Here is a 21290-nt window from a genome sequence, read left to right as displayed (position 1 = left end):
TTGGTCTGTCCCAGCTTTGTAAACCCATCCTTCTTCCTAGCATACAAAAAAGTATTTGTTCTTAAACAATGAATAAACAAAAAGTTTAAAAACCCCCTTATTTTGAAGGTCCTGCTAACTTCATGTTGTGGAAGTAACAGTCTTCAAATGTAGCATTGCATAGGGGTGCAGTTTTCCTTTGTAGCATCTAATGTTAACTATTGTAACTATTCAAAGACTTGAGTCAAAGCCAACAAATTGAGAACCAGAGGGCTTTTCTACACAATGAACAATGTAGGCAGTTGAACGTGTTCCCAAGAGACTGAGGCCAGGAGCCTAGTGGAGTTTTTAAAAGGTGTGGGTTTTTTAATATAAGCTAATGAAATAAAAGTTAAATCTTTAAAAAATTCATAGTAGATACAGTTTGTGAACTGAAGTGTAGGTTAATTGCTAGCTAACCAATATTTGTAAGAAATTTTTTTCCCGGATGATTAATCAAACTCCAAGGTTTTTTGTTTGGTTTGTTATTTATGGTGGTTTGTCTTTTGGTTTTTGGTTGTGGTTTGTTGGGGTTTTTTTAACACTTCACTCTAAAGCATCGGGGACCATCAAGAACTTTGTATTGAACTGAAAGATTAAGTGCTCAGAATCCAGATAATAATTTTTGCTTTCCAACAAAAATTTGCATCAGACTTATATTGGTAGTACTTGGATTTTTGAGGTGACCAGGCAAAATTCTTTGAAGTAGTCCCAGTTACAGTACAGAAGGATTGCAAGTGGCTTTGTTCTTGTGTTTTCCTTCCTTTGGCTGAGGTGTTGCCTTAACTGTAACACCAGGAGGGACTGCCATCTCTGGATCCTAACCCTGCTCTTTCTCACCAGGCCGTCATTTTCAGTACTCACAAATAGTTCTAATTTGGTTTTAGGAAACTTGCTGGATTTAGGTGGTTTTACTTCTTGAAAACTGTCTAGTTTTTTATTTCCTCCAAGGGATGCATGAACAAATGTTCTTAAAGAATACTTTAGAAACCTAAACGCTTCTAGTTGTCTCATACTGTCAGTTTAGGTCTTCATGGTATGGTTTTCTGGGAGTTGTACTGTCATATTTTGACAGTATCAAAAGGAGAAAATGCTAAACCGCTTTGGCTAATAATCTTGAATGGAGTTAAACCATTCATTCACAGGCAAGGGAAATATCTTAATCTTAGAGCTGTTACATACATCATTACATGCAGTAATAGCGTTTCCCCTCCTATAAGCATTGGGAGGGGAGTAATAGGAGTAATAACAGTAGTAGTTGAGAACTAGGTTAAGATGGGCATTGTTTCATGTGAAGGGTTTTACTAGGTTTATTACCCTTGTAGGGTAGGGTGACTACCTGCTGTGCCTGTGCTGGTGATGGCTTCTGTTTGTACAAGAGTTAAATTTTCTGGAAACACTTGATGGGGATTTTCTGAAAGCAATTTACGGCGGGATTATGTAATAGTCAGAAGCTCTGTTTCACATATGGGAGATAACAGGTTGTTAGAGGCAATGTTTTCTTCAGTTCCTTATCTGTTAAAATGACATATCAAAGCTTTATGGTGGTGAATCTCAAATGGTAGCAGGAAGGTTAAAATGTTTTGAAGTGAAGGATATTTGATACAGAAGGCATATCTTCTGGCTTCTGGATTAGTGTTGAGAACTGTATATTGAGATAGCTTTTTCCAGCCTGATTTAGGTTTATATGGAATTGATTAGCTTGGGAGAAGGGAAAGAAATGCGTCGTGTTCATTGCACAGTTGGTGTGAACATCTGCTCTGAATTTTGGACATTTTTAAGAAGCATACTTCAGTAGTTTCATTTATAGGAACATATTTCTATGCTCTTATTTGTGATGTGTGTTCTACTTACGTATTCCAGCTGCTTTTGTATTGGGAAGGAAGTTTTTGTATAGTCATGTTTTCAGAAACAGTCTGTAACTGATGTTTTTTCCTTAATGTAGAATATGCACTGATACGTACATATACATAAGGATTGTTTTTGATACATCAATAAGATGCTAATGACACGATAATAAAGTGTACAGTGGCAGCGTAAATGTACCAGTCCTGTGTTTGCATCGCATTAAATGGAAGGGAGGTGTCTTTGATGTAGAAAAAACAGTTCTGTCATCACATCTTACATAGCGTATGGTCACTATGGAGGTTATTAACCATGGTAACTGTCACTGAGACTTATGTGTGTGGGTGAGCCCTTAAACATTCATCAAGTACTAGAGTGTGAACCAGTGCCATAAAACTGAAAAGTGCTGTACTCCTCAGCCAGACTTCTGAACCATCCATTATCCTTTCAAGGAATGTTTCAAAATACTTAAGAAAAAACTTGGCTGAACGATTAGAAGCAATAACATGAAGTCCCTTCATTTGTCTTCTCCGTAGCAGCAGATGAAAACACTGGTGACAGAATACATGCTTGTGTGGTTGTAGTGTGCTGTACAACTCTCAGATGTGATTCAAATCAAGTTAGTGCCTTTACCTTTCCCTTAGAATGATGGACTGTAACTGTGCTTTTATTCAGATTTTCTGTGTGTGTGTGTAGACAGAAGTCCTTGGAGCTTTTATTTTTGTTTTCTTTGCAACTTCAGAAGGAAGACAAATACCAGTGATTTTTTTGGGGTTTGTTATTTTGTTTAATTAAAGATGAGATTCTAGTGTAATGGTGTAAGTACAGGTCTTAATGGTGCCTCTGCCTTAAAACTTAAGGGCATCTTAATACAGCTGTGATTGAGAAAGAGTATGAAGGAGACTCAGTGTCTTCTAGCTTTGTGTTACATGAAGTAGAGGTTAAATAATGCACTAGGATGAGGAAAAAGGAGGGAAACAAAAATAGAAGCTAATTTCTAAACTTGAAGTGTCAATTACACTGGAGTTTATTTCTGCTAGTGGTTCAATTAACTGTAATGACTTAATTGAACCAATAATTGAAATAGTCTTGCTTTCTCAAGTTTTAGAATAACCCATGAAAAAAATAATCTTGCATTTGCCATCTCACCTGCTGTGTGTGCCAGCATGGTGTGTCAGGGAATTGTATTGGAGTGGCATTAGGTTTGCTGCAAAACAGGGATCCAAGGAGGCAGATCTAATGCTCCAGATCACACCCTGTCTTGTAGGTGGGTTTAGTACCAGAGATCGTGGGTGGAAAGACATTTGCATGATATTGCAGTTCCTTTAGTGCTGTAATAGCATGCGCTATTTCATCTATTAACAACATCTATTTGTTGATATACTTACCCTTGTTATGGATGTTAAATCTTGTTGGTGTTAAATCTTTATATTGACTGAGAATTACCTACCTGTAAAAATACTCTTGCAGTATTTTTAGCCTTTTAACAATTTCACATTGTCCTTTGGAACTAATAACATACAATACTTGTATGATCTCAATGTTTTAATGGTTTTACTTTATTGATAAATATTTTCGCATTTTAATTCATTAATTTCCTGCTTCTGAAGGTTTATGTTCCCATTCTGTGGGAGATGGGGTATTCTTTAGTCTGCAGTTGTAATTGCAAATGCTTTCGAGTCCTCCTAATAAGCTTTCTGGTGGTACTTTGGTTTCTGGAACACAGTTACACTTGTATTGCTGTGTCTCTTGTGCAGCGTGCATGCACATCAGCTGCTGCTTGGGTTGTTCAAATTGTTGCAGCTTTGTGGCAAATACTACTTGGTACAGGTTTTAAGTTGACAGTTATTGTCTGCTGCCAAGAGGTTGGTTTGTTTGGGATTTTCCCCCCCTCCCTCTCAAAATGGGATTTGGACTAAATAGCATTAAAGGAAATACAGTGCTCTCATGAATACGTACATGGACAAATGAGGTTATGGCTGTGCATGCTGGATGGCTGCAATTACAATTTTCTCTTACAAACCTCTGTTTCATGGCAGTTATGCTTCTCCCTCATCTGCACTGCCAGGTTTGAGCTTTTTATGGCCTCGTGAAACAATATCTTTTCTTCCTTGCAACTACTGGAATATGTTTTGGGTTTGTTTTTTTTGTTCCAGGACCTATACAAGTACACCGGTTTTTTTTCTCCTCCAAAATTATGAATGTTCTTTGCTTTTGGTTTCCTAAAACCTCCAGTTTATGATTGCTAACCAAATCACTCCTTAGAATGCCTTTTAATTGCAGCCATCTCTGCTTCCATTTTGCTTTTGCTTCCTGACATTCCCTCCACCTATGTACAGTCTGTTCTTCACATCTTCTTGACCATCCAAGTTACTCAACTTCACAATGAGGGTTTCTTCACACATCTCTTCCAGAGGAGTTCTGGTATTGTCATGGAGTCTTTGTAGACTATCTGTCGGGACACCAGGAAAGCCATAGGGTGATTAAGGTGAGAGATTCCAAACTTGTTCAGCTTCCAGAGAGCCACTGGCACTGTAATTGCTAGTGTCTGGAAAATCCTGAATCTCCCTCATAGGCGTGTTTTTCTTTGCAGACAGTATTGAAGGATTGTGCTAGTAGTTCTTGGGGCGGGGAGGAAGAATTCTGGCAAAATTTAGTTTGTTACAATTTCGAAAAGTCTTGTTAGTAATGGGAAATCACAAGCTCATCTTGTTCTCGGAGCAGTGGTGGCTCTGCTCCTGATGCCAAATTTTTTTAGCTTTTATATGATAACAACTGTTATGCTGAAATGAGCTAGGATTTTTAATTTAGTGCAGCAGAGAGTATAATTTAAAAGTGTTTAAATTACTAGTTGGTGCTTCCTGTTATTAGCTGTGGAATTCTGTTCAGGAATTTTTCATCTGAGTCTTTGGAGACCTTTATTTGCAATTTCTTTGGGAAGTAGATTTTGCCATATGATGTGTACTGGAGATAAGTGAGCTTTTAAAGCTCATTCGTTTATGTTGCATGTTTAACTCTGGTGGTTTTAACTTCACTAGCAAAGTAGCCCGCTGCAAGTATATAGTAAATTGAAAATCTTGGTCTTCCAGAACAAAACTGTCTGGTCCATGCCATGTATACCTGAATAGATGTATCTTCCATGATTCAATTTAGTTAATAGACCGATAGAGGGAATTTTTAGCATTTGTCTTGCGATGTATGTATATATACATATGTGTTTATATATTTGTGTATACATGTGGCAACATTAATTTCTGAAGTAATTTCATTAAATCAGTGTGGTTATACGACAGTTGAATTTAATTGATTGTTCTGAATTCTCTTTTGCCAGCTAATTAGACAATAATACTGCAGTTTTAATTCTACAAAGAAGCATTTGAATAATTGCAATGCTATTTGATTGTTTCACAGAGAGAAAGTAGCTTGGTTTATCTGAGTATTTTCTACTGAAAATTTCAGGGAAAGATAGACTTTTGTGTTTGTGAGGTTAACTTAAATACTGGTGTGAATCAGACTTGGAGCAGCACTTATCTTTTCTTTCTCCAGTCTGTAATACATCCAAATGTATCTATTCCATGTCTCAGGTTTTTAAATTGTCAGTTGCCTGTGGTTATTGTGAATTTTCTGCATTGCACATAGTGTGGGATTAGAATGATGTGAGGGCCAATAATATTGTTTTGTAAAGCTACTTAAGATTAAAAGATATTTTTCCCCCATTAACTTTTGTGATGTAATCTATCTCTTTACGCTAGTCGGAGATAATTTTCAGAACACAGAGCAGCCCGTAGCTGCCATTGACAAACTAGCAAGATTTGTGGGTTGTTAGTACTTTGAAAATTGGTCCAAATATCTAAAAATGTATTCAAAATTAGCTTACTTTTCAAAACAGTGAACACCTGCTTATGTATTTATATAATAATAAAATGCAAGTTTAACTTATATTTAGAAGACTTCTAGCATAATTGGCAAGGAGTGACAGGGTCATAAATTAGCACAGGTTGCTTGAAATGCTACATAATCTTGCATAAGGTGGTTTGTTTTTTTTTTTGTTTGGTTGGTTTGTGGGGTTTTTTTCCCCCCTAAAATCTGGTTTTGGTTGCAGTCACATCAAGGTGTTGATAGAGATTATTTATGATAATAAAGCAAGGATCTTTTGGGGGAGCAAATTTCAAGAAGCACTTGCAAAACCTGTACTTTGAAAAGTGGAAAATAGAATTTAGGGAACTTTGTGTTGTGAAGGATGAGTTTGAACTGTGAGAAAATGATATTTAAACAAAGGGACTGCAGGAAAGAATCATATAAAGATGAGTTTGAACAACTTCTCATACAGATTTTGATGGATTATTTTTTTCTTTTAGTCGTTTTTTGCACCTTACAGTCACTGGATTTTGTGTGTATTGCTATATCCTATTTTGCTGATATTACTCGGCCGTAGTGCAATTTCACATATTTGGAGCCTGCTGTTTCCCAGTCTCTAATGCATCCACAATATTTATCAATATATGTGGTTTGGAACTGAAAAGCTTATGAAGTATCTCATATTAACTCTACAATTTTTTAAACCTTTCAAGAGATGACACGAATAAGGAAGAAGATGAAGATGAAGAAGAAGCAGAGGAGGAAGAGGAGGAGGAGGAAGAAGACAACAATAACAATGAGGAAGAAGAGTTTGAATGCTATCCACCAGGCATGAAAGTCCAAGTGCGGTATGGAAGAGGGAAAAATCAAAAAATGTATGAAGCTAGTATTAAAGATTCTGACATCGAAGGTGGCGAAGTCCTTTACTTGGTGCACTACTGTGGATGGAACGTGAGGTAACTTGAGTTTTAGTTAGTGATTACTTCTTGAATTACTTCTAAAATACACTCGTGTATTTTAAAAACTAAATTAATAGACATCTGGAGTTCTAAACTTTCAGTATTGGTGTTCTGTGAAGGTCATTGTACTGTATGAAACTATTAGATTTTTAACACTATATAAATGCAGTACTTTGGTTACTTAGAAAATCATCTTAACATGACTTGTTCAAAGAAGGCTTCCTTCATTCCCCATCTTATTTTTAGATCTCTCCATACAACAAGTGACAGCTAACTCTTTCACAAATTCCTCCTCTGGCTCTCTTAAGCCAATTTTATCTCATACAATATTTGAATAGTGCACTTAGCTGAGTCTCTATACACACTCTTCTCAGCAAAGCAGAGAGCACACTAGCAGAATGGTATTTAACAAGAGAAGTACAAGATTCTTAGTGGCAAATTAGTGTGCAGCAAATAATTGCATTTCATTCAGATCTGATTTCCACCGCTCCCTACCCCTCCTTACCCCTTGGCTGCCTCAAGCTTCCAAACAAAACTCTTCTTAGCCTAGTGGATTCTTATGCTTTTCTTAATATATGCAGGAGTATATGCTTTTTATTGTCTTTAGTATAACATTAATAAAAATAAGTTGAAGTATTAATATATTTTTGCCATTTCAGACCACTTTTTTTTTCCATTTAAAACTAAAGCAAATTTGAAAACAGTGGAGAAAACTAAAGCTTCTGAGTGGCTTTTAAGCCAATTACCAAGTCTCCTGCTTTTTTTCTCAGTTTCGACCTATCTGCTCATTGTCCTCAGCTGTCATCTTTTAAACCTTAGTGTATTTATAGATCTTTAAAAAACCAAAACAAAACCAAACAAATCTGAGGCAAATCTGCTGTACTTTTTATTTATTTTTTTCCCTCTTCTGGAAAATCCGATGCTCTCGTGACCTTCTTCTGTCATCTGAACTTTGATTACCATCCTACCTCTGACTAAGAGGGCAGGACAAACCTCATTTATTCAGCGCTAGCAAGATCAGTTAGCAAAGGTCACAATTAAAGAAGCATGATACTTCTCTCCCTCCCTTGAATTCACCTCTTTGCATCTAGGCCTGGTGATTTCCAGGACTACCTAAACCACTGCTGAGGAGAAGCGTCTTGATATTGCCAGTTTTGATATCAATCTTCTGTAAAATTTTGATCTACATATATATTGATCTACAGGAATATGATCTTTCACATAAACTGTCTTCAGGCAACATTTGTAAGCATAGTGGGCTATGAAGTCAAGATACTAGGGGAGATGCAACCTGCTCAAGGTGGGATTTGGAATGTGACTAGCATTTCAGTCATTGCTGGGGAGGACTTTCCTTAGGAGCGTAAGTTGCTGAAATTTGCATCCTACTCACTGAGGATTACTGCGTACCATTCAAAGAGGTTTCTTGCTTTTAAACTCTTGGTTTGGAATTCACATGAACATAGAGTTACTTTCTTTTTTGAGTAAATACGGTTTTATACATGCTATGAGGTGAGATGATCAGAGTTTTATTTGAGCAGTACCACTTTAAAACTGAAGAAATGAGAAGTCAAAAATGAGCCTTCACCTTGGAGATCCCAGCACCCTGGTTCTTAAAGGAGAAATCAAGATTCTGTTTTTTGGACTCTGCATTTTAAACAATTTTAAACAAGTATGCGGATTGATATCAGAGGCATTATTTCTGTCAGTAGGATATATTTGGTAAGAAAAGCATTTTTAGTAAAGTTGTGCTCATTTGAGAGGTGAGGGGAGTTGTTTGGTTGTTCTGGCAGCAGGAGTTGCATTTATGTTCTTACCTGAGGTTTCAAAAGAGCCATCTGAAAGGGGCTGGGAGAGTAGGATTCTTCACTGAAAAAGGTATCAGTGGTAGAGATTCAGCTATGGGACTGTGTGTAGACTCTGCTAAATGTGGCTAACTTATTTAATTCAAATAAAATTAGTTAAATTTTTGGGTCTGACAGTAAGAGTGGGTAAACCTGAGCTTAAGGCAACATCTTTGATATTTAGTATTGTGAAGACAAGTCTTGTATGATGCAGTAACTTGATTTGGCTTTTAGTCAGTCACAACCTGGAAAAATAACTGCTTTACTTGAATAGGTAGCAATTCTCTCCTTTTCTTATTCATGGTAGCTACGTTCCGTTTAGCAGGGACAAGTACTGTACACTAGGTCATGGGACATAGTGAACTAGGATTTTCTAATTGTCTAGGATTTTTTTTTTTTTTCATTTTGTCATCCTCCTATCCCTTAAAGTCGAATGTAGTGTTTTCCCTTTTGGTCAGTAAACCATTTAATGGCCTGGTCTTTAAACCCCTAAGTCTGAGCAGGAATTCTGAATAACTACTAATGTTTCTTATGACAAGGTAACTTCAGCATTGGTCTGGGATTCAGAATAACAGTGTGTGTGGGGTACTTGGAGTGGAATTTGTAAACTTGGTATTCAGCTTTGGTGGTTTTTTTGGTTTTGGTGTGGTTTTTTTTTTTTTTTAATGCTTTGGAACCAGTGACACTAACCACTGTGGAATTTATTTATTTATTTAAATAGTAAATAGAAAATACAGAAATGGAATATAGCTTAACAGCATTGTACAGCTGCACTACTTTATGCTAAAGGATCTTGTTGTTAGCTCCTGAGATTCAGGTGATAAGTGTTTCTGATAAAAGTAAAGAATTGTAGTGTTCAGTGGAGCCTGACTTGTAGTGAAAGGGAATGGTAAAAATCTCTACCCTGTTAGAGAAAACGGTTTACATTATCATGTGTTAACCAGAAAAAGCTTATGAGAGAGAGAAGCTGTATTTCTTCTATCAAGCCGGTCATGTTCTGCATTATGTATGCTTTATATGGAACTTAAACTTCCCTGGGGGCTACAGTGCCAGTTCCTTCTGTCATAATTTTAATTTTCAGCTGCCAGTGCAAAAAAAAGTTCATTGTGTAAGTGTTAGAGGTGAATTTCTTCTGCAGTGTGTTCCTGGTAATTAAAGACAGAGGGTGCATATTCAAAAACAAGTTTAGGTTGTTTTAACTCTGTGTGTGGTATGGTGTAATATCATGAGACATGTTATTCTTGAATGTTTCAAGTGTTTAAAACTAAAACTTAATTATTTTCAACACTTCTTTCTGTTCTTCAGAAATCTGAATGTGAAAGTGCCGATTTCTGTCTCAGTTTGTTGAAGCATTAACAATATACAAATTTTGTACTTAACAGTCAGCCACTGACATTAAAGGAACACATGGAGCCGAATTTCAGGTTCTTGAGAGTAGTGTATATTGTGGGGGGAGAATTAGTAAAAAAATAAATAAAAGAAAAAAAATCAGAGTCCTCATGTAACAATCTAGTATTTGGTTATAAGACTAAATCTCCATCTTTGATCACAGCCAAAGAAAACATTTGATTCTTCCTTGTTAGCAGATACAGACAGTATACTGGAACTTTTCAGTGAATTTGTCAAGGTATGCAAGTTCCTTGAGGTCACTTGTCTTCCTGAGAAGGCGGTACCTTTGCTAGTATAAATCTAGAAGTTGGAAAAATAGGCTTTCTTCCTTGTTTCCCCTCTAGTACTTCTGTGGAGGATTGACTATGCAGTCTCTGAGAATATGCTGTGATTTTTTTTTACTTTTTTTTTTAGCTTGCAATCAGTACATATGGATGTAATAGGAATCAGTACATACTCTTATGCAAAGTGCCAATTGTTTTTTCTGCTATATAGCTATTAATTTCATTCTTCCTTTTTTCTTTCCTTCCTGTTCAAATCCACCATTTTGGCAGGAACTCATTTTAACCAGTAAGGCAGAAAAGCTTCTTTCCTTACTTGGCTCATCTTTGTCTTCATTTTCATAAGGCAAAGGGGATGTTTCTTAAGGCATTCCAGGTGTTCATATGAAACCTTATTAAAAAAATAAGTACATAATAATTTCTTATTAAATCCCTCGTCTTCGTTCTCAAACAAGTCTGTACAAACTCTTTTAGGAACACCTCCCCATCTTGCCTCCTTCCTCTCCATACCGAGCTGCTCACTTTAGAGAGTCGAGGTAAGCAAGTGTGGAAGACAGCAGTGCAGCAAAACAGCCCAGGTCTTCTGGAAGCACGTACTTCTTGTAATGAGAGCTGAAGAACTTTTCATAATGTTTTGTGTTTTCTTTTGTTTTGTGAAAAGGCTGTCTAAAGCAAGGTTAGTGATGAAGTAAGTTTTCCTATTTTAATAAGGTGCAGTTCCATAAAGAAAGGCTCTAGTCTGAGTCACACGCACCATTCAGATGCAGCTTGGCATCCGGTGTGCTGTACAGCTTTCAGGGTCCTTCTCTGTCATGCAGTAGAGGAGAATGTAATTTAGGTTCAGGTAGTCAGCTGTGGCTTGGGCTGTATCCCTTTTGCAGGATTTGTTTCAGCCTAGGGTCCGGTTGTAATGGGCTTAGGCACACCATACGCATGTGATGTGTGAGTAGTGAAAGGAGCTGTGCCATGCACAGGGGTGAAGTATGGATATCTGATTCCCTGGAGAAGACTCAAGATGTCTGTGACACTGGGCCTCCTTGCAGGGTCTGATGCTGTTCCAGATGCGGTCAGGAGTAGGGCAGGATATGCTCTGTCCAGGAACCGTGGCTGTCACACCTAGGTTTTCAATTTGTCATCCTTGAGATGAGGAGTTGTGACCACTGCTTCTAATATGTGACATTTAAGACCCAGTGGCATCTACAGATTTTCTCTTAAGATGCTACACTTCCTCTCTCCTTTGCTTCATTATGCCCCCCAGTCTACCAGCTGTCACCCCAACAGGTACTATAGTTACCTTGAATCACAGATGGTATGTGCAGTACGTAGACTTCGTGGGGGGGAAGATTTTCTTCTTAATGGAAGTGCATAGAATGAGTGAATACAAATTCTGTATTACAGCAACGTAGTTGAGGTAGAAGGGACACTGTCAGAATAATTGCTTTTCAGCGTGTATTTGTCCAGTCCTAGTACTGTTTTTCTGCATGCATTTAGACCTAATGAAATACTCTGACATTTATGTGGGTTGCAAAGTCCATTTGGCAGTCTACTTAGCAGTATTCCTTCTGAAAAGCCCGTCTTTGACTTGAAGAAAGATTACTTCAAATAGGGTTTCCTGCAGTCTCACAGAATATGGGATTTTTCCATATTGGAAAGTACTCTGCAGAGTTGTATTTCAGTTTTGGAGAGAAATATGAGCCTGTTCACCTATGTGTCACCTAGTAATAGTACAATTACAGCTATATCTGCAGCAACGTAGGTAATCTTGGGATATTGTAGGCTGCGTGGTATGCTGCTAGATTTTGTGAATTTTATTGTCACATGGAGGGGAAAAAAAACCCCCAAAAATTGTTTTGGAAAGCTATTTTTCAGAGACTACTGCTACTTCATTTTTCACTGTGTTATGTGAAATTTAAGTTAATAAAATACAGTATTTAGCTTCTGGAATCCCTTGCATAAGATCTTAGAGTATACAGGAAAGCAAGTTGGAAACTTGCGTATTTTTCTCTAATCCTTTTTAATTTATATGTAAATATTGTAGATATAATGGGCAGTAGTTGCAAAGAAGCTGAATTGGGACTGTATCAGCAGTGGTTGTATCTATCAAAACAGTCAAGTAAGCCCAGCTGGAAAGCCAGCATGGTCATGAGTGCATTGCACTCAGCTCCATCTTGTACTAGTTCTCTGGGTGTGTGGTGCTTTTTTTGTTGTTTGGTGTGCGGGGGTGGATGTTGTGGTTTGGGGTTTTTGTTGTTTTTTGTTTTTGTTTTTTTAAAGTTGGTTTCTTCCCTCTGTTTTCAAGTTTACCTGGGGGGGTGTCAGAATTTGGCTGTGTATTGGGGCAAAAGTTAACACATACTAATTTTTAACTGATCTATTTCTTATTCAGACAGTTCTCAAATTCACAGTTGAAGTAGGACAGCAGATTATACTTACTGGGAGGAAAAAAAAAAGTTATTTCAATTTATTCTTGAGGATTTTCAGAAATACACAGTGAAACTGGCAATTATAGTACCATAGTTACAGTATATTCTTGCTAATAATGTAGTTATCTAGTCTTGGATTTGTATTTAACAGGTCCAGCCTTAGATAATAAGACACCTGTTGTTAATATGTTGGTGCTATTTAGTATGTTTTTGTCTAGTATCAATCTGATATAAAATGGAAACCTTTAACTGAAAACGAGTTGAAAAGTGTGTTAAGTTAGTGACTCAAAAGGTAGTGACTCCTAAGTGTTAGTCACTCCAAACATCACTTTGCAGACACTCAGGCTCAAAAGAGTTTATTTCTAAGTGGTCATGTTTTGTGTAGTTGTAAGAATTTATTTTAGTCTTAAGGTTTTACAGTATACATACAAAGTATAACTCTTGGAGATCCATACAGAATTATTCTCATGGTAGTTTGTTTTACCTGTATACACGGATTTCCTGCTGTTCAGGGCAGACTGGAAAAATACCAGCTTTCACTCTTACCCATCAGTGTAAAAAAACTTTGTCCTATATGTCCCAGCATATGAAGAACTGAACCTTCGCTGAAACTCCACATACTGAAAAGTACAGAAATTACTTCTTTATTCAAATTCCAAATCAGTTTTTATATGGCTAACCTTTGTCTTTTTCCTCCATTGATTTCTCTTACAATGTCATGATTATCTGCTGAAAACCATAAACGTGTACAATTTTTTTTTTTTTTGCCTTTAGGTATGATGAATGGATAAAGGCAGACAAGATAGTGAGACCAGCTGATAAAAATGTACCAAAAATTAAGCATCGAAAGAAAATAAAGGTAGTTTATCTCCCTTTTTCTTCCTTGTTACCCTCAGCTTTGGTTTAATATATTCTTAAATACCCCACGCTCTAACCTTTTGATTAGCCTACAAATGCTTGACAGTAAAAGCAACTTCCTAGCCTTTTATAAATTAGAACTTTTTTCATCAAGGTTTTGGTTTTTCTCTTTGGGGTAGGGAGGGGAAGCTTCTCTTTCCTTCTTTCCTGTATTTTTTTGTGAAATTTATGTATGCACTTACAGAAGGATCTGTTTTATCATCAGTGGCTGGAGCCAACTCTGGGGTGTGAAATTTGGGAACTCCCTCTGCTGATTCTGGAGAGCAAACCTATGACTAATCCATATGTGTGTGACTCATCATTTTATTTCACAGCATTTATTTCAAAATTCATTCTTTTAAAACTAATATTGAGGCTTAGGTTATGATATATTCCTTGTGCAGTGGGATGCAAGGAAGCTTTTCCTTCTGCTACAGATGTCAGCGCTCCTCCTGCCCCCGCCCCCAGGCCCCTCTGGAACCTGAGGTTTGTTCTAGAGCTCCCTGCCTGTTGTGACAGAGCAGGGTGTTGGAGCCCTGCCCTGCCACCACTCAGCCTGGCATCCTGCGGTGCCACTGCTCCTAGAGTGCTGGCTGTGCTTGCTTTCCTGTTTGTTTTAGTGTTGACAAAGTTCCTGTCTTCAGTATAAATGTCTTGGCATGGGCCGTAGAAAGGTATTTGTGATCTCTTAAACAAGAGGAACGTTTTTCTTTACAGGTTGAATGTTTAAGATAACCGTAAGCATTGCTTCATTGTAATCTATGTTAAGATGTATGCTCGAATGAGAAGTTTTTAATCTTTTCTTTCACATAGAATAAAACTGACAAAGAGAAGGAAGAGAAGTATTCTCCTAAAAACTGTAAATTGCGACGTTTGTCAAAACCACCCTTTCACACCAGCACATCGCCAGAGACCGGGTCCAAACTTGACAGCACTGAAGCCAAAAATACTGAACAAGCTCCAGTTAAATCAGTAGAAATTACTTCTATCATTAATGGGCTACAAGGTATTGTACTTAAACTTTTTCTAATTCTGTAAACAGCCTTTAAACAGTAGTAAATGACAATGTAGAACAACTGATGCAACTGTGCACTCGAGTCTGTCTGGCTAATTATATCATCTTCAGAAGTAACCTTTGAACAAAAGCAATATTTGCAGTTTCTGAAAACAGGTATTGTGGATTCAGCATGTGTTAACAGTCTTAAGAATTACATCTTTTATTTTGCCATACTTTTTTGTTTGATACACAGCAAAGCATTTTTGGTTCCTATATTATTTCTGAATTTTAAATTTTTGATTTATGTAACTTTTAGGACCCATGATTTTTTAAATTTTTTTTTTGTGCCTTGAAAAATGGAATATAATAAAGCTGGATTTCCTGTCAGCACGTCTGTTTGTTCCTAACATTGTTTTCCCCTTCCCACACATTTACAGCAGCACTATAATAACTAGTTGCTACTCTTCATCCTCAATTTAGTGCATGCCTCCAGAAAAAGACATCATATATAGTATAGGTGGTTTGGGTAACCACCAGTTTTTGTGAAAGTTGTATGAATTTAATAATTTTTCAGACTTATTTGAACTTGGACGACATTGGCCACTGGGTTCCAAATTTGTAGGTAGAATAACAGCCAATATAATCTATTAAGCTTTGTTTCCTTAGGAAATGAGAAAAAAGCAATTAGTGGTGATGATAATGATACTATTATTAGTGCTATAATTAATCTGTAATTAACTTCTGATTACAAAGGCACAATTTGCAACGCATCCTCTAATATTTTGGAAAGCTAAATGTTTTCCATGTTACGTAATTAATTTCCAGAAATGCTTTTAATTGTATGCAATTCTTTTATTGTTTAAGTCCACATAGATTCATGCTGGGGATTAACTTTTTTGTGATGTGCAGGGTTTGTTTTTAAGTATGAAAGGCTCTAATGTTTTACTATTTCTTTTTCCTCCACTTTCAGAGCTGCTTGCTCAAAACTTTTTACAGGTGTTTGGTTGTTTTTTTTTTTCCTAAACTGAACTGGAATGATTAATGCAATTGTATTCAACTTTCCTTTGAAGGGCACAGCAAAGTAAATAGGTTGAGAGGAAAACTTGATGGACCTGACTGATTTTTGGTTGTTTTTTTTAAAATGTGGTGTTCTTGGCTTTTATTTCAAATGGCAAATTTTGATACCTCTGATAATAGTAGTGTAGTTTTGATCCTCTAAGGGTTGACACAAGTGTTAGAAGTCCATTTTAAGTGATAGAGTTCTTGGAACTTCAGGGCAGAATGTCTGTCATAAATGTTTAATTAGGAAAAAAGCAAACAATGCTGAAAGGATTGTGTAAAACTGACTTTCAGATTGAGTCTTAGAATAGAATTTAAGATCCTGCTTATCTTAAAACAAATAAACCAAGAAAAATATCTGAGGCAACATTTCTCAAGGTATTTGTCTGATACACCTCTTCTCTCTGTTAGTGTGCTCTTCTCTGAGTTCATCATATTTTAGTAAACCTTTTTTTAAAAAAGTTATTTCAGCTTTGATCATTTCATTGAATTTTGTTGACAGTATTGCTTTTCTTCCCTGTCATTAGCTACATTATCATGTTCAAAGAGGTGGTGAGTTTGTGAGGAATTGAGAATGAGAGATGGGAAGTAGGTTGAGAAGAGTTAAACTAGCTATGCCAACAAAAATGGATGAGTTACAAATCAAGGAGTTACCTCTATATATTTGAGCCAATTTTCATTGTTTCTCCTTGCATCCATATCTTTTCCCATTGAATGGACTTCTTGTTGATTCCTTCTCCATTATATCTTTGTTCTTCTTTTCTCAGTTTCTTTATTCCTGACCCTGAATTTTCTTACTGTTGTCCTACACTCTTATTGTTCATATATTTCTCCAAGTGCCTTTCATTATTGCTTTCACTTCCTTTTTCCAGGCTGGTCATCAGGTTGGTTAGTTAGAGTTTATCCCGTGTCTTTTTTGTTGTTCTGTCCCTTTAGACTGTGGATTCTCCACAGAATATACTATTTCTGTTCTGGGCTTTTGAAAAAGGGCAGATAATGGTAGTATTTGTAACCCATAAGAAATATTTAGAGTTTTTATGTTAAGCACATCTTTCAATTTCTGTTTTGGTTAATTATGCAGAAGTTTGTATTTTATGGATTGATGCACTCCGTGTTTTCTCCACCTCTTCAGAAATTCCTGGAGATACACTGTATAATACAGAATTTTCCTAGTTCCTAATCTAGCCATTATACCTTCTAATAGAATAGCAAATAAATTTTTGAAGTCTTCAGGAGGTACCATTTAAAATATATAGTACTAGAGGTCCCTATAGCATGTGTTCATATCTGTACGGTTTTCTTTAGTTGTTTTTTTTTAAAGAATTCTTTGTAATCAGAATCAAGACAAACTTTTCTTGTTTTGTTTTTGTTTTTGGTTTTTTTTATTTATTTTTAATTAGCTTCTGAAAGTTCTGATGATAGTGAGCAGGAAGATGACCAAAGTGCCCCGAATGTACATGCTGATGGCAAAGAGGAATCTCAACATGAAGCTGTAAGCCAAGATAAAAATGAACTCTGCCTAAAAGAAGAACAGAGCGGTTCATCCCTCCCAGAAGAAACTAAAGCTCTGACAGATGTAGTAGCGCCCAAGTCAGGATCCAAGTCTCCTGAAAGACTGCGAAAAGAGATGGAAGAGTTATCTGAAGATACTGACTCCGATGGAGATGAAGCCACAAAGAAGAGAAAGGATGTAAAAAAGGAGGTAGTGGATAAAACAGCAAAACCACAGGTAAAACGTGGTAAACGAAGATACTGTGTTGCAGAGGAATCTTTAAAGACTGTGTCACCTAACAGAAAAGATGAGAAGTCCAAAAACAAAGACTCCCTGAGTTTAGAAAACAGCAGTAATAGCTCCTCGGATGAAGATGAGGAAGACAAATCTAAACTGAAAATCACTCCAACTAAAAAGTACAATGGACTAGAGGAGAAAAGGAAGTCTTTACGGACAAGTACTTTCTACTCAGGATTTTCTGAAGTAGGAGAGAAAAGAATAAAGCTTCTAAATAACACTGATGAAAGACTTCAGAACACCAGAGCAAAGGATCGAAAAGATGTCTGGTCAAGTATTCAAGGACAATGGCCGAAGAAAACACTGAAGGAACTGTTCTCAGACTCTGACACTGAAGCTGCTGCCTCCCCTCCACATGCTGCTCCTGAGGATGCTGCAGCAGAGGAGCAGCTTCAGACTCTTGCGGAAGAAGACATTTCTTTGCCTAGCTCTGAACTTGAAAAATCTTTGCCAGCTAGTGTGGACGTTAAACCTGTTGAGGAGAAACCAACTGAAGTGGGTGAAAAGAAGGTTGACTTTCCAAGCAGTGGCAGTAATTCAGTACTAAATACTCCTCCTACAACTCCTGAATCGCCTTCATCTGTAACCGTAACGGAGTCCAGTAGACATCAGTCCAGTGTCACTGTCTCTGAGACGCTGCCACCAAATCAAGAAGAGATAAGGAGCATTAAAAGTGAAACAGATAGCACAATAGAGGTGGACAGTGTTGCAGGGGAGCTGCAAGACCTCCAGTCTGAGGGAAATGTTTCTCCAACAGGTTTTGATGCCAGCGTCAGCTCCAGTAGTAGTAATCAACCAGACCCAGAGCATACTGAAAAAGGTAAAGGAAGGGGTAAACAGAGCTGTCTTCAAGCTGACCAGCTCTCATTTTAGCATTGCTCGTGTATTTTCATTTTGTTATGGTTACACTGCTGGAAAATTAGTTGGTGGAGGAAGTAGTAGCCTGCTGTCTACTTCAAATGTGTGGAAATGCCATAATGATCTAGTGAATAAAATAGTATCTGCCAAGACATTTCTTGGCTTTTCATAAGGCATTGTGATGGTTTCAATGAGGAATAAAGTGTATAAGAATAAAGTTTATACTGGATCTGGCATGAAAAGCCCAGAGCAAACTATAAGACATTGTATAAGGAATATTTATTGTAGCAAGACAGAAGCATTTTGAGTACCTTGCTTACAAGTAGAAGATACTGTTTCTTACATAAAACTTTGATTCTCTGTAAGCCGTTTATTTGAGGGGAGAAAGTGCCAATTAGTGCATGCTTAGGCACCCATTTCAAACTTGCATCTTATGAAGTTGTTTTAAAAAAAAAAAAAATTACAAGTCAAGCAGATAAAAACATTAACCTTACTAGCTATGTTTCACTTTCAGATGTGATTTTGCAGAATGAAGTTCCTATCCTGAGACCACTAGAGAATAGGGGATAATAAACACTGCCAACACTTGTGCACGTGATGTCAGTGTACTGCTGCCTGCTTTTTAACTGTTTCCAAGGCTGGATCCAAAAGCTTTTTTGTGAAAGTCACTGGCTCTTTTACAGTTCCATCAAAAGTACAGCTACTTTCACTGTGTTAAAGTGCCTGAAAAAACATTAATACAAAGGAAAAAAACCCACATGTCTGAATATAATCCTGAGATGACAGAAGTGGTTTCTTCATCTCAACAGATTTCAGTTAATAATTAACTGAATTTTCTCAAAATGCCTTAAACAAAGGAGGGAGCTTGGAAGAGGTGAATATGTAGCCCTCAATAAATACGCCTGTATTGCTTTGTTAATTATAGATGTGTGGGTTTAGACCTTAATTTGTTTGGGTTTTTTATATAAGAGGAAATTATTGCCACATGAAAAAGTTTTACACTACTACACAATATTAATTTTATGTGCGTTAGACTTTAACTTCCTCTCTGATTTTGTCAGCATGCTGCCTGTTTTAGAAAATTTGGTTTCTTAATTTAAATGATTTTGTTACAGGAGTCATTTTTAATCTGTAAGTCAGGTGGTTGTGGAACAACGTTTGAACAACTCCTAAAATTTGCTCTTTTAACAGGTGTACTAGAATTCTTTTATCTTCCTTTTCTACTTTTTCCCCTTGTGGTCATAAATACCAGTAGACTTTTTCCTTTGGTTTCTTTTGTTTGCCTTCTTTTTTTTGTTTGCCTTTTTTTCTTTGTTGCCTTGGTTTTCAACATAATCTAAGGGTTTATTTTTTAATACTTTCAATTCATGCAATTACTGTTCACAAGTGATGATTTCAGTTTTTTCTTACAGCTTCCGAGTGTGACAGGCTTTTCTGAACATTTTTCAGTTCCAGTAGTTCTTTATAAGGTTTTCAAATAAATGTATTATTTAATTTACAGTATTAAAAAATAAAAATCCATGTAGTTCGAGAGAAATTCTGATGATGCATGTGGGAAAGTTACTTGCGATCATCTTACATGTGCACTCTACCCAACAAACTGTCTGCCTTCCATCCTCTTTCACCATCCCTTGCCAATCTAAGTAGAAAGCTGAGCTGTATTAAGGAAAGGCAAGAACAGCCGCATTGTTGTCTACAGACTTAAGCACTGAAGTGGGTTTGAGACTTTGAGAAAAAGACACAGAATGCAAATATCTATTTAATTTCTGTTTCTTCCTTTTTTCTTTTTTTTTCTTTTTTTCAATTATAGTCTGTACAGGCCAAAAAAGACTTAAAGATGCTCAGGGAGGAGGCAGCTCCTCAAAAAAGCAGAAAAGAAGCCACAAAACATCTGTGAACAACAAAAAGAAGAGTAAAACTAGTAAGTCCAGCAGCTCAGTGTAAAAGTACTGTCATTTGTTTGAACAATTGTAGGAGATGAAGTCTGGAAATAAAAAATGTATTAGGACGAAATGTTCTCATCGGAGAATTCTTAATACTATTAAAATGACAAAACTATTCTTGCTGAATGCCATAGCGTTTTTAAATGTCTTGTGTTATTGCTGGGCATATTTCTAAGGGGTCCTTAATATCATGTAGAAGACTAAAGAGCGAGTATTTCACACTTGGTAGAATTGGGATGGGAATCCTGGCATGATAGCTGCATTTTTAGAGGGGACCTGGATGAAATGGTACTTTGTATTTTCTGCAGGATGAGTTTTTAGAGGTTAATCTCTCTTCTGGTAGCAAATACAAGAATAATCCCAGAAAAATATAGACTCTTTTCTTCTATATCATCTGTTACATCTTCAATAAATAATGCAGCTTTTGCAGCTTTTTTTTTTAGTTGTAGAAGCTAATTGGAGTAGAAACCACAGTACTGGGGAATAGAAGCTTAATAAAAGCAGAGATGTATTAGACATATGCACATGTGTTGAGGAGTCAGCAAGATCAATTACTGCCTCATCTCACTGTTAATAAAAAATACCAGGGAACAGTCAGCTGGAGAGTGAAGCTGGGAGGATAGCTGTAAAAAAACCCGCAGTTAAAGCAAGGATAGAAAGCATATGCTATGGCTTTTTTCCTCTCTCTCTCTCTCTTCCTCTTCCTCCCCTCCCCCCCCCCTTCTCTTTCTTTTAACAGCTTTTACTAAAAGTCTGTACTTTCTGGTCTGGTGTTTGCTTTCACCCCACCCGTCCTTCATGTTCATTGATCTCCTCTTCACATTCTCTCACCCTTTTTCATTCAATTTCACTAATCTCCTCTTTCCATAATCCTTATTCCTTCCCTCACCCCGGGAATTAAAGTAACAAAACAAACTGAATTTGCAGAACTAATACACCATTTTTAGCCTTGCCATTGTTCCCTTTCATTTGGTGAATTTATTCCTTTTTTTCAACCTATGTCTTTGTCAGGATGCAAGCACTTCAAAGCTAGAATTGTTTCATGTACAGTCCTTAGTGTGTATGCACTCTTTTTGTTAGACTTCTGGCAGTGCTGTATGTAATAAGGGTAATAAATAGATAAAATGTAGTCA

The 21290-nt window shown here is 36.8% G+C and overlaps 1 protein-coding gene across 3 annotated transcripts in view; it reads left to right on the top strand.

Moving 5' to 3' along the window:
- ARID4B (AT-rich interaction domain 4B) overlaps positions 1-21290 on the top strand; it is an 89574-nt gene that overhangs the window by 62103 nt on the left and 6181 nt on the right. The window contains exons 17-21 of one of the 3 annotated variants that reach the window (XM_054822289.1): positions 6435-6677; positions 13389-13473; positions 14325-14517; positions 16968-18176; positions 20025-20135. In XM_054822289.1, the coding sequence (XP_054678264.1) occupies positions 6435-6677; positions 13389-13473; positions 14325-14517; positions 16968-18176; positions 20025-20135 (1841 nt within the window). The remainder of the gene's footprint in view (positions 1-6434; positions 6678-13388; positions 13474-14324; positions 14518-16967; positions 18177-20024; positions 20136-21290) is intronic. The other 2 variants (XM_054822290.1, XM_054822291.1) reach the window with 2 other exon arrangements.

The sequence above is a fragment of the Grus americana genome, chromosome 3, assembly GCF_028858705.1.
Source record: "Grus americana isolate bGruAme1 chromosome 3, bGruAme1.mat, whole genome shotgun sequence".
NCBI lineage: Eukaryota > Metazoa > Chordata > Aves > Gruiformes > Gruidae > Grus > Grus americana.
The sequence above is the reverse complement of the archived record's forward strand: the minus strand, read 5'-3'. Positions and strand labels throughout refer to the sequence as shown.